The 13,045-nt window shown below is 47.6% G+C and overlaps 2 protein-coding genes and 2 long non-coding RNA genes across 4 annotated transcripts; 2 read left to right on the top strand and 2 right to left on the bottom strand.

Moving 5' to 3' along the window:
* Window positions 1-238: 238 nt before the first annotated feature.
* On the top strand, window positions 239-2,473 carry LOC116718141 (uncharacterized). Its single transcript, XR_004338882.1, has 2 exons — window positions 239-1,153; window positions 1,285-2,473. It is a non-coding gene; the product is annotated as an uncharacterized LOC116718141 (long non-coding RNA).
* Window positions 2,474-2,654: 181 nt separating this feature from the next.
* cebpa (CCAAT enhancer binding protein alpha) lies at window positions 2,655-4,536 on the bottom strand. The gene has a single exon (XM_032559832.1). It carries the CDS (start codon window positions 4,321-4,323, stop codon window positions 3,409-3,411), a length of 915 nt encoding a protein of 304 aa, XP_032415723.1. The 5' UTR covers window positions 4,324-4,536; the 3' UTR covers window positions 2,655-3,408.
* A 1,826-nt stretch (window positions 4,537-6,362) lies between these two features.
* On the bottom strand, window positions 6,363-7,249 carry LOC116718143 (uncharacterized). The gene is made up of 2 exons (XR_004338885.1): window positions 7,192-7,249; window positions 6,363-6,619 (listed from the first exon to the last, which is right to left on the bottom strand). It is a non-coding gene; the product is annotated as an uncharacterized LOC116718143 (long non-coding RNA).
* A 1,238-nt stretch (window positions 7,250-8,487) lies between these two features.
* On the top strand, window positions 8,488-11,147 carry cebpg (CCAAT enhancer binding protein gamma). The gene is made up of 2 exons (XM_032559833.1): window positions 8,488-8,654; window positions 9,588-11,147. The coding sequence occupies exon 2, from the start codon at window positions 9,655-9,657 to the stop codon at window positions 10,120-10,122; it is 468 nt and encodes a 155-aa protein (XP_032415724.1). The 5' UTR covers window positions 8,488-8,654; window positions 9,588-9,654; the 3' UTR covers window positions 10,123-11,147.
* Window positions 11,148-13,045: the final 1,898 nt, after the last annotated feature.

Below are 13,045 nucleotides of genomic sequence, written 5' to 3' on the forward strand. Positions count from 1 at the left end.
GAGAAAACTGGAGTCAAACTGGAGTCAAACTGGAGTCAAACTGGAAATATGGAAGAAAAAACTGGAAACAGAAACGAGGATCACATTCATCAATAGTAGATATGATCAATAAGTATATTGATAGGCCCAACTGACAGGAATAATGCTAACTGCGGTGATGCTAACTGCGGTGATGCTAACTGCGGTGATGCTAACTGCGGTGATGCTAACTGTGGTGATGCTAACTGCGGTGATGCTAACTGTGGTGATGCTAACTGCGGTGATGCTAACTGTGGTGATGCTAACTGCGGTGATGCTAACAGCGGTGATCAGCAGCCGTTTTCCTCCTAACTGCTGGAGCCTCAGCCGCCTGTCAGCAGCAGAGCTGGAAGCAGCTTCAGCTCCTCGGATCGTGAGAGAGGGTTATTCCCCCTGAAGTCTGGCCAGCCGGGCCTGGACCCTGGTTCTGGCTCTGGCCCGGTGTGGGATTCAGCTCAGAACCTGGAAAGAAGCAGGGAATGAAAGCGGGGAAGCGTTCCAGCCGCTAACAGGATAATGTCTTCCATGCGCAGGAAGAGCGAGCGGCCAACATGGCCGGCCTCGCTCCAAGAACCCCGCTACAGGTCCGAGATCGTTCACACGCCGAGACGTGTCGGCCCAGAACCACAGAGAGTTACAGCCCAGTGAGAGGAGGGTCGGATCTGCTACCAGAACCGGTTCTGATCCGACCACCATGAGAACTGAAACAAGCAGAAGAATCAGTTATTGAACTAATCAACTAATTCAGGAATCAATTCGTCGTCACCTGGAGGATCCAGAATCTACAAAGATCTTTAGCAACAAACTCAGCAGACAAGAAAACTGTTGATATCAAAACCTTCCTGGTCTGTAAATCTGTTCTGCTGCTAATCACCGTCAGCATCTGGTTATTGATCAGCTAATCAATAATTAATCTCCAGATCGTCCTGCTGCTGCAGCAGGAAGAAACTTCCTTCTCAGATTTCATGTTTTCATCTGCGGGGCAGAAAACCTTCAGCTGCTCAGGAATGAAGTTTTGTGTTTTACTGAACAGAACCTGCAGATGTTCGGACCGCCGCGCTGAGAGGTTCTGCTGGGATCCGGATACGTCCAGGTCGGGTCCAGAGGGAATCAGGAGTTCTCAGCTTCATTCCAGGTATCTTCCTCCTCCTCTTCCTCGCCGGCTCCCGGCCAAACGTCCAGTCTTATCAGAACTTTTGATCTGGACCCGCTCGGCGCTCAGGTTTGGCCCGGTTCTCCTCTAACACATGTTTTCTTCCTTTTCAGCACAGAAACCCATAAATCAGCTGATGGTTCTGGTTCTGTTTCTGATCCGTCTCTGATGAGAGGATTTACATTTTTGGGAAATCTGCTGTTTTTATTTAGTAAAACCGTGAGAAGGAACCAGAGCTGCTCAGGTTCTGGTTCTGGTTCTGGTTTGGTACTGAGCTCCTCTAGAATACAGGTATGAACTGATTTAATCTGGATTTCCTCCAGATTATGTCCTGGTTTAATCCAGGTTTCTATCCTTGGGTTATAATCAGTAGTTCTGTCCTGGTTCTGGATGACTTTATGCTGATATTTGTATTATTTTTTTCCCCTAATCCTGATTCAATCTGGATTTGTACAGATTATTAATCTGCTTTTGTGGCTTTCTGATTTTTCCATTTCATCTTAGTCCTGGTTTTGTCTTGTTTTAATCTTGGTTATATTCTAAGATTTTTCTGTTTTCAGTTCTGCTCTATTTAAATAACATCTAATAATTTTATCCTGGTGGTTTTAAATTGTCGTTTTCTCAGATTTAATCTGTTTAATTTTATTCTCCTAATTCTGGATTCCTGTTTTACCTGAAAATTCTCCTGGTTTTATTCCCAGTTGGCCTCAGGTAGCAGGCTAAAGGTCAAAGGTTATGACACATAAAGACTCTTCTCTCTAGAAACAAGATGGCCGCCGGACGGAGGTTAGCAGAGCCGAGGCTTCTGGGAAAAAGTCCTCTGAAGGGAGGGAAGCAGAACCACTGTGAGCAGAGCGGTGGAGGAGTGGTGATGCGGGATTTGATCTGATCTGTTTGCAACAGAAGATAAAAACCTTCAGAATGAGACAGGTGAGCTTCAGGTGTTTCTGCAGGAAGTGGGCGGAGCCTAGCGGCTCAGAAACAGGAAAAGGAATTTCACCAGAACCAATCAGATGCTTCAGAACCTCTGATGTCACATCAGCAAAACAAGAAAACAATGTAGAAAAATCAAATCAAGCAGTTAAAGTCGTCTGATAATTATTGTTTTTATTTTTTTGTAGGTGATTTTATGTGTTTATTTAAAAATAAATGTTTTAACAGAAAGTGAAAACTGGATTCGGCTCTTTCCGCCACCTTTAGTTTAATAAAAGGAATTAAAGCTGATTTGTCTGCAACAAACTCTGTTTTTCAGTGAACGTCTCTGGAAAAACCTGTTTCTGTTTATTATAATAGATTAGTTATTAAAAATGATTATTTTTCATTTCTAACTAATGATGTGGGAAATAATTTCACCTGATGAGTAAATACACAGTTCTGGAGCACAAATGGCCCCCGGACCACAGCTTGGGCCTCATCAGGACGGTCAGTGATCAATAATCTGGATTATCGCTAATCTGGGGATTCCAGCACAGAAACAGGAAGATGAGATGAAACAAGCTGCTTTATTACAATGCTGCAGGTTTTTGGTATTTCATATTCATTCATATATTTATTTATATAGAGAATTATTTTACATTTGGGTCAGGAAGGTTCGAACAAAGTGCTGCTTCCTCGGTTCCGAACGGACGGAGCGGGTCAAAGGTCACGATCGGAAGGCACTGAGTGAGGATGACTCACTGGAGGAGAGGAAGAGCCGCCCAGTTCACAGTTAGAGCAGAACGTTCTATTCAGTCCGGATCGGTACCGGGTCAGTACCGTCATGTCTGGGACAAGGTGCATGAGAGCTCAGGTTCGGGTCCAGTCTGAGGGGGTTCGGCGGAGCCAGAACCAGCCTCCTCACAGTTCTGGTGCAGCTGACTGCATGGAGATGGTTAACCTGGACCGGGCTCGGTTCGGTTCTGGAGGGATAAGGCACAGGAGGAGCAGAGCTGCAGGTTCAGTTTTAAACAGTGAGAAAGGCACAAATGCCGGGCGGAACCGCCAGGGTGAGTCCGGTTCGGTCCAGCTCAGGCAGTGGGATGGTGGTCCAGTAACAGGTTCGGGTCCGGTTCGGTGAGAAACACGTCCGGAATCGAACCAAAGCTGCTTCCAGTCTGCTCAGTTTGTGCGCTTTGGTTCGTTTTTTAGCTGCTGGAGGAGAACCGGCCCAGATGTTCCGGATGTCCCGGTGAAGCTCAGCTGCCAGGTAATCCATCGGGTTCCGGTCCAGTTCGGGTCCAGTTCCAGGCCCGCGCCCCTCAGCTGCCCAGCGGCTTGAAGGATCCGTCGGGCAGCTGCCGGAAGATTCCCCGCAGCGTGTCCAGCTCCCGGGTCAGATGCTCCACGCGGCGCCGCAGCCGCTCGTTGTCGGCCGACAGCTCCACCACCTTCTGCTGCGTCTCCAGGTTGCGCATCTTCGCCTTGTCGCGGCTCTTGCGCACCGCCACGTTGTTGCGCTCGCGCCGCAGCCGGTACTCCGGGCTGCTCTTGTCGACGTGCTTCTTGGACTTGGCGCCCCCCCGCTGGTGCTCCAGCAGCTTCAGGCCGCCCTGCTGCGGGTGCTGGTGCGGGTGGTGCGGGCTGGGCACCGGGGTCGGCGGCGGGGTCGGGTGTCCCGGCTGGAGGTGCATGGTGGTCTGCGCGCAGTGCGCGATCTGATACTGCAGGTGCGGCATCTGCTGCTGCTGCTGCGGCGGCGGCTGCTGGTGATGGTGCTGGGAGTACTGGGAGTGCGGGTGGGGGTGCGGGTGGTGGTAGGAGGGCGGCAGGCTGAGGTTCAGGTCCTCGTCGTCCCGCGGCTCTTGCTTGATGGCCACCGGGCGGATGCGCGGCGGGTTGTGCTCGTAGAAGGGCTCCATCTTGGAGTCCATGTAGCCGGACATGTAGAGCTGCTGCGGGGCCGCGGAGTCGAAGTCCCCGCTCATCATCTTCAGCTTGTCCTGCCGCGCGCCGTGGTGGAACAGGTCGGCCAGGAAGTCGTCGTTGAACGCCGACGGGTCGATGTAGGCGCTCAGGTCGATGGAGGTCTCGTTGTCTCCGATGTCCCCGCCGAGGTCCGCCGGGTCTCTGTAACCGGAGGGGGGCTGCTGCCCGTGGGTCAGGCTGCTCATCAGGGGCCGCGGCGCCGCCTCGTACAGGTTGGAGAGCTCCATGGAGAACCTAAAGCCCGGCATGCATGGCGAGGCGCTCCGCGAATCCAGGGTGAGGCACAGCGGGCCGCGCAGGTGACGAGCTCAGGTGAGACCAGCTGGCGGGACGCTGAGCGGGACGAGGCTCTGCGTGGCGTGGAGAGGAGCTGCGTGAAGCTGCGGGCTGCGGGGCCGATTCCTGCTGCTCAGTAACCTCTGAGCTGTCAGAGCCTGGCTTTATAGGAGGAGGGAGTGGGCGGGGCGGAGCGCGCGTGCACACACACACACACACACACACACACACACACACACACACACACACACACACTCTAACTCTCCTCTGCGCTTGAACCATTAATCTCCAGACCCGCTCCAGCAGAGACCCGGAGCCAGAACCGAACCCGTTCAGACAGAGAGACTCATCTGCAGCACAGAAATGTTCTACAGTTTGGCGTTTTCTCTCCGAACTTTCTGCAGGTTCGGATCGTCTCCAGCCGTTTGGGTCCAACTGTGAAAGTTTCTCCTGTAAAAGTGAAGTCATGAATCTGAAGGCAGAGACGGCAGAGTCTGATGCTCCGGACTGCAGCGCCCTCTATCGGCGGTAGGCCGCGCAGATGGTTTTTCACAGCGTAACTTTCAAACAAGCAGGAGTTTTGCAAACGTTTATCTGAGAAATCCAGAACTGGTACCAGAAGCTCGGACCAACCCGACCCGTTCGAGTCCAACCAGCATGAAGCGACTTTGTTTCACAGAGACCTTTTTTAAAATGAAATTTCTGGACTCTTAACCTTCCACGAGTTCTGCTCTGTGAAGTCCAGACGGTTCGGTACCTTAAGAACCATTTATTCAACTTTCTGCATCCACAAAACACTAGCTGAGGTCGGAGGTCAAGGTCAGATGTTGAGGTTATCTAAGCTTGTCGTATTGATTTCTTCTCCCAGTCTGACTGCAGCGTTTCCAGAATCTGGTCAAACCGGCGCTGTGTTTGAAAAGCATCATAAACTTTGTCTCTAATCTCAGTCCAGCATTTTAAACTATTTCTCATCACAGATTTTCCTCCATCAGATTTTTGGCACCGTTTCAACCAGCTCCCAGTTTTCCCAGTTACCTCTCCAGGTGAACCTCAGGGTTTTGCTTTTGGTCCTTGACTGTTTCCATCTTCTTCCACTTTGTGTCATATTCAGAAAGTTTGGTGTTAATTTTTTCCACTATGCAGATGGCTCCCTGCTCCGCTGCACCGTCCTTCCTCTCTGCCTTATCGGCACCAGGTCTGTCATCAACTGCCTCCACCCGTCTCTTACTCACATCAGTGCAGCAATTCTTATCAATGCACTTTCCACCGACACACACACACACACACACACACATCCTAATGTGGAGTGGCTCATTAAGCTGCCACTCATGGTTGTAACAGGAAACCTCCAGGTGTCTCCGTCTGGACTGGTAAGTTAGCGAATGCTAATCAGTTTTCATGCTAACGTTTAATCAGATGCTCTGCGTTTATCTGCAGGTCAGAAGATTCCCTGGAACCTGATGGAGCCTCTATCCTGCTCCGTCCTGCTCCGTCCGTTACGCAGCTTCTCACCGTAAAGTCCAGACTTTTCTCTCTGTGAGGTTTTGCAAAAATGTAAACTATTAAAATAATTAGTTCATCAGACAGATTCATCTCCAGCAGTTTCAATTCTACTCAGTTTATTTCTACAATGCTAACTGTCGTCTCAAGACATTTTATAAAAAGTCATTTCAAGTCACTGACTCGTATATTACAGGTGATCCAAGTCAACAGGGCATTAAGCTCTGTTTATTATTTGAATTCATTTTAAAAGTTTTTATATATAAAAAGGGAGAAAACAAATAGTTAACAGTTGAAACAATAATGCAAATTGGAGAGCAGTAGGAGAAGGAAGAGAGGAAAAGAGGTCAGTTTGTTCTCCAACCGGTAGCATAATAACTACAGAAATAGCTCAGGATAACCCCAGACAGAGGACGGTCTGTAGTCTAGAGAATGCTAGTTATCTCTGCTGGTTATCTGGTTATTTCTGCTGGTTAGCTTTTTATGTTTACTAGTTATTTGGTTATCTCCGCTAGTTATCTGGTTATCTCTGCTGGTTAGCTTTTTATCTCTACTAGTTATTTGGATATACTGTATCTGCTGGTTAACTCTGCTAGTTATCTGGTGTTCTCTGCTAGTTATCTGGTTATGTTTACTAGTTATTTGGCTATTTCTACTGGTTATCTGTTTATTTCTGCTAGTTATATGGTTATCTTTGCTGGTTAGCTTTTTATGTTTACTAGTTATTTGGTTATCTCTGCAAGTTATCTGGTTATCTCTGCTAGTTATCTCTCTATCACTGCTAGTTATTTGGTTATCCCTACTAGTTATTTGGTTATATCCGCTGGTTAGCTTTTTATCTCTACTAGTTATTTGGTTATCCCTACTAGTTATCTGGTTGTATCTGCTGGTTATCTCTGCTAGTTATCTGGTTATGTTTACTAGTTATTTGGTTATCTCTACTGGTTAGTTTTTTTATCTCTACTCGTTATTTGGTTATCTCTGCTGGTTATATCTGCTAGTTATTGGGTTATCTCTACTAGTTATCTGGTTATGTTTACTAGTTATTTGGTTATCTCTACTAGTAATCTGGTTATCTCTGCTAGTTATCTACTTATGTTTATTAGTTATTGGGTTATCTCTACTAGTTATCTGGTTATGTTTACTAGTTATTTGGTTATCTCTACTGGTTATCTGGTTACTTCTGCTAGTTATCTGGCTATCTCTGCTGGTTAGCTTTTTATGTTTACTAGTTATTTGGTTATATCTGCTAGTTATTTGCTTATCTCTACTAGTTATCTGTTTGTCTCTGCTGGTTAGATTTTATGTTTACTAGTTATTTGGTTATCTTTGCTGCTTACCTGGTTATCTCAGTGAAAGCATCTCGTTGGTTTGTTTCAAAGTTCTTTCCTGGTCAACTTCTGTCTGGTCAGAATTTCAGAGCAGAGAGTTTGGTGCCGTCCAGGTTTTAATCTCCTGTAATCTTCCAACGGATCGGATTCGTCAGAGATAGAGCCAAGGATCCTGAACTAGAGAAACATCAGAACCGGGTCAGCAGAACAGAACTGGGCTGCTGGAGGTCCGGTCCGACTCGCCCATTGTCAGTGGGGATTTTCTGATGACTGGTCCAACGGGTTCATCGGGTCCAAAGCCTGCGGTGCCGTCTACCAGGACGTTTTACAACAACCTGGACGTCCTGAACACCTGGTCAGAACCACATCTGGTCTACAGTTCACCTCTCTGGATTTAAATCAGCTTAAATCTGAAATTTTCAGACAAACTGGATCTTGTTTATTTTTTTACCTGAAGTCAGAATCAAGAGAAACAACGGAACCAGTGAGAGGATCTATGTAATGAGTACATTACAATACTGAGTTTCAATTTTTGAATTATTAAATTATACAAATAAATGAACTTCATGACGAAGTAATGATAACTCTATTCACGTCACTAATGAAGATTTATTCATTAAGTCCAATTTAAATTTAAATTAATTTTAGTCTATTTGTGTCCATAGAGTTACGTTCAGGTTCCTTTCTGTTCAGGCTAAATCTGTATAATAACTGAGTTTCGTTTGAAGAAATGAAATAAACATAATACTCTTAACTTATTGAGATGCAGCAGTTTGATGACGCTCCTAAACAAAATCCGGTGGCTCTGATGCTCCTGTGGTGGATTCAGTCTGATTATATAAATATAAGATAATACTTTGATTCCTGAACGGGGAAAAGAGTCCCAACACAACACACAACAAAAATAAAAAATATAATAATAAAGTAATCATAAACATACAGCTATGAATAACAGCAGTAACTGTCACGTATCACTCAGTATGTTGCTAAAAATATATCCAACCTTTAAAACCCACAAATATATAGAATATGTGTATTATGAAGTCATTATAAATACATTTATACATATTTATATATTAGATTTTTCATAAGGAACCAGTTTCAGGAAGCCAGGATCAAATGAAGTCATACATGTCTGAACTCATCTGACCAACCTCACGTTACATAAACAAAACCAACAGAAAGGCCGTCTGCTATTGGTCCGTCCACCTGTCACTCCAGCAAGGAATTGCATCACTCTTGTAAATGCTGAACTCTGATTGGCCCAAACCTCTTTACGCCGCCGCCTCCTAGCCCCTGATTGGCTGGTTCCAAACATTGCCGAACATGGTAAAGGGAGATTTCGCAATCGGCTTCTGTCCATGTTCCAAACAAAAACAGTGAGAGCGGCCGGAGACGGAATTAAAGTGGCACTTTCTACCCAATATCGGTCAGGATAGACTACAGGTTAACCACGCGGTCTCCTGGTGAAGGTAAACTTTGACTTTTTGGCTTAGAAACACAGATTTATCCTCGAGGAGCGTTAGCAGCGGGTGCTATCAGGCTAACGGCTAACTGGTTCGGTTAAAATCCGACAAAATAACCCGTTTCGACCCGGTTCGGGTCTGAAACCGCGTCTAGCGACCAGCAGGCGGTACTTTGAGCTCAGGGTGTCGGTAGGTCAGGGAGGAAACGAGCTGATATAATTGAACTAAAAGTTATATCGGTTTCGGGAAATGATCTGTTTAATCGACGTCGTTCGGCCCAGTTTTCCCGTTCTGTTTGGCTTTATGTAATGATGTTGGGACTCGGTTCGGTTTTGAAAAGTGAGGTTTGTGCTGAGACCCGCATGACTCGGAGTTCCCCTCAGTGATGATGCAACAGCAGGCAACAGCCGCTGTTTCACCCGGAGCGAGTTCTGCTACACACAGGGCAGCCGCTCCATAGCAACGCGCCGACCAATCACAACGCGGTGACTGCTTCACAGCGTAGAGTGACGTAATCAGGAATGACGGCGATCACTGGATGTTTAGAACATCCATATATTATCATTAAATGATATTAGTTCTGAATTAATGTTGTTATAGTTTTTATATTTGATTATTCTGAATAGTAAAGAACACAATCAATATTATCCTATAATACTTTATTCCTTCCAAATGGAAATTAAATGTTGTCATAACTCATAATTGAAAGACAGATGTTGATGGAAGGGTCTCCAGGAGCAGTCAGTGTTGCAGCGAATCTGAAGAGGGTTCTGTTGCTTTATGACAGTCTCAGCTCAGGGATTAACTGAGCTTCATGATCCAAAAACCAGGGCAACTGAAGAAGCAATCAGAACCAGGAGAGGTGCTCCCACATGCTGCCACCAGGGCGGGGCTGTTCTGCAATTATTATATTATGGTTATTGTTGTGTTGTCCTGCAGACCCGTCCTGCGGTTCTGACCCGTCCGGCTCCGGTCAGACCTGAGCTCCTGCAGGCAACACATCCAAATGAGCCGGCCGCCACAGCCGAAACTCATCACAGCAGAGCACAACGGCGTGAGCGTCATCCAGAGCCAGGTGCACGCTGCCGCAGCGTCCAACGCAGCGTCCCTCGCCGGACTGCAGCAGGTCCCCCAACTCGTCCCCGCCGACCCGTCCGCCTCCGGAGGAAAGGCGGCGCCGCCCAGCAAGATGAAGAAGCCCAGCGTAGACAAGGACAGCGAGGAGTACCGGCAGCGGCGCGAGCGCAACAACCTGGCGGTGAAGAAGAGCCGCATGCGCAGCAAGCAGAAGGCCATGGACACGCAGCAGCGCGTCAACGAGCTGAAGGAGGAGAACGAGCGGCTGGAGGCCAAGATCAAGCTGCTGAGCAAGGAGCTGAGCGTGCTCAAAGACCTCTTCCTGGAGCACGCCCACAACCTGGCCGACAACGTGCAGCCGCCCGCAGACGCCGCCAGCCCCGCCCCCGCCCAGTGAGGGGCGGAGCCTCAGGGCCGCCGGGAAGCCGGCCTCGCGTCCTTCCTCCATCCCCGTCGTCCGTGGCCCCGCCCCCTCAGTGATGTCACCGGGAGACGGTCGGCCCACGGGTCTGGAGAGACTTTCTTTGGCCGGACCCGGCCTCTGATTGGCCCAGAGAGAAACGGCGTTCAGTCGGACCCGATCATGTGACTTTTGTCTGTTTTTGTTATTATTATTCTACAGCTTTTCGTCATCTTCTGCTGGGTTCTACTGGGACCACTGAACAGAACCTCCAGAACCGCCCTGCCCAATCAGGATCCAGAATGCTTCCTGATCATCGTCACGATTGGTGGCGTGTTTGTCTGAGCCGGTTCTGGTTCTGGTTCTGGTTCTGGAAGCAGTAGAATGGGTGAGGAGCAGAGCTTCTTCCTGAGGTCAACTGGTGTTTCTCCAGAACTTTGAGGCGGCCCGGTTCTGACTCCACTTTGATCCAGACAGACTCGGTTCATGCAGGACTGGAGCAGGAAGCCCCGCCCCCTCCCGCGTGCCCCCACCTGCCCAGCCGGGTGTGTTGGTGTGCAGCGCACCGGGTGGAACCGGGCGGACCCAGACGCCTCGACGGAACCGCAGCTTTAGGTAAATCCAGCTGTAAACGGGTTGGCTCGTTAGCGGTCTGCTAACGGGCCGCCGCCCTGCGGGGGGAAACGGGCGGAGCGTCAAGGAGCCAGACGCCGTGATCACCTGAGGTCTGCGTCCAGATCCCGGTCCGGTTCTGGTTCCGCTAGGGGATTTTGACCTTCCTGTGAAACCAGGCGGTCCGACGGGTCGCTTGGTTCTGGTTCTGTGACCCGTCCTGCATCGTTTTCACGTTTCTATGGTCTTTTCTAATCTTTTAGTCTGCAGCGGCTGCGGCTGCTTGTTGCTATGGAGATGTTTGCATGAAAACACCGGAGGGGGGAGGGGGGAGGGGGGGTGTCTGTCAATCAGCTATTTTATATCTGGGATCGTTTATGTTGTAAATTAAATCTGAGTCTCAAAGTTCAGCCGAGTCCGAGTCTCTGTTCAACCGAAGACACTGGAACCATGAACAGGTTTCTGTTATTATTATTATTATTATCATTATTATCATTATTATATCATTATTATCATCATCATTATTATTATTATTATCATTGTTGTTAATAAATCTGCTGGTTTCCAGCAGTGAAAGTAATGTGTTTTTTTTTTGTTGGTGCTATAATGAAAACTTATAAAATATAATATTTTCTCTTAGATTTCAACTTTTATTAATTTATTTCCAGTCATGAACAAACTTTTATTTTGAAGGAGCCATCAGGAACCTGTGTAGCTGCTTCCTCTGCATCATGAAGCTCCATGTTCTGTTAGAGCCTGGGTCCATCCAGGTTTTTATCAGAACCACTGCCGAGGATTCTGGGATTAACCTTGACCTCTGACCAGGCCGGGGTTCTGCTGTTGATCAGAACCGACCCGACCAAACGTTTAATTGGTTTCTGTGAAGCTTGGTGAGATTTTTACCAGAATCTGATTTACAGCTGATAGCTGGAGCGCTCCAAGGGTTGCTTATGCTTTGGGCCGGCCCACCTTCACTGTGTATGTTAACAGTGTGTGTGTGTTAGCAGAGTGTGTGTTAGCAGAGTGTGTGTTAGCAGAGTGTGTGTTAGCAGAGTGTGTGTGTTAACAGAGTGTATGTTAACAGTGTGTGTGTGTTAGCAGAGTGTGTGTGTTAGCAGTGTGTGTGTTAGCAGAGAGTGTGTTAGCAGAGTGTGTGTTAGCAGAGTGTGTGTTAGCAGAGTGTGTGTGTTAACAGAGTGTGTGTTAGCAGAGTGTGTGTGTTAACAGAGTGTGTGTATTAACAGTGTGTGTGTGTTAGCAGAGAGTGTGTTAACAGAGTGTGTGTATTAACAGTGTGTGTGTGTTAGCAGAGTGTGTGTGTTAACAGAGTGTGTGTTAGCAGAGTGTGTGTGTTAACAGAGTGTGTGTGTTAACAGTGTGTGTGTGTTAACAGAGTGTGTGTTAACAGAGTGTGTGTGTTAACAGAGTGTGTGTGTTAGCAGAGTGTGTGTGTTAGCAGAGTGTGTGTGTGTTAGCAGAGTGTGTGTGTGTTAGCAGAGTGTGTGTGTGGTAGCAGAGTGTGTGTGTTAGCAGAGTGTGTGTGTGTTAGCAGAGTGTGTGTGTTAGCAGAGTGTGTGTGTTAGCAGAGTGTGTGTGTTAGCAGAGTGTGTGTGTGGTAGCAGAGTGTGTGTGTTAGCAGAGTGTGTGTGTGTTAGCAGAGTGTGTGTGTTAGCAGAGTGTGTGTGTGTTAGCAGAGTGTGTGTGTGTTAGCAGAGTGTGTGTGTTAGCAGAGTGTGTGTGTGTTAGCAGAGTGTGTGTGTTAGCAGAGTGTGTGTGTGTTAGCAGAGTGTGTGTGTTAGCAGAGTGTGTGTGTTAGCAGAGTGTGTGTGTGTGTGGTAGCAGAGTGTGTGTGTTAGCAGAGTGTGTGTGTTAGCAGAGTGTGTGTGTTAGCAGAGTGTGTGTGTGTGTGGTAGCAGAGTGTGTGTGTTAGCAGAGTGTGTGTGTGTTAGCAGAGTGTGTGTGTTAGCAGAGTGTGTGTGTGTTAGCAGAGTGTGTGTGTTAGCAGAGTGTGTGTGTTAACAGAGTGTGTGTTAGCAGAGTGTGTGTGTTAACAGAGTGTGTGTATTAACAGTGTGTGTGTGTTAGCAGAGAGTGTGTTAACAGAGTGTGTGTATTAACAGTGTGTGTGTGTTAACAGAGTGTGTGTGTTAACAGTGTGTGTGTGTTAACAGAGTGTGTGTTAGCAGAGTGTGTGTGTTAACAGAGTGTGTGTGTTAACAGAGTGTGTGTTAGCAGAGTGTGTGTTAACAGAGTGTGTGTTAGCAGAGTGTGTGTGTTAGCAGAGTGTGTGTGTGTTAGCAGAGTGTGT

This window comes from Xiphophorus hellerii, chromosome 4 (genome assembly GCF_003331165.1).
Source record: "Xiphophorus hellerii strain 12219 chromosome 4, Xiphophorus_hellerii-4.1, whole genome shotgun sequence".
NCBI classification, from domain to species: Eukaryota; Metazoa; Chordata; class Actinopteri; order Cyprinodontiformes; family Poeciliidae; genus Xiphophorus; species Xiphophorus hellerii.

Coding starts and splice junctions, on each gene's coding strand:
- cebpa (XM_032559832.1), bottom strand. CDS start 4,323: ATGCCGGGCTTTAGGTTCTCCATGGAGCTCTCCAACCTGTACGAGGCG.
- cebpg (XM_032559833.1), top strand. CDS start 9,655: ATGAGCCGGCCGCCACAGCCGAAACTCATCACAGCAGAGCACAACGGC.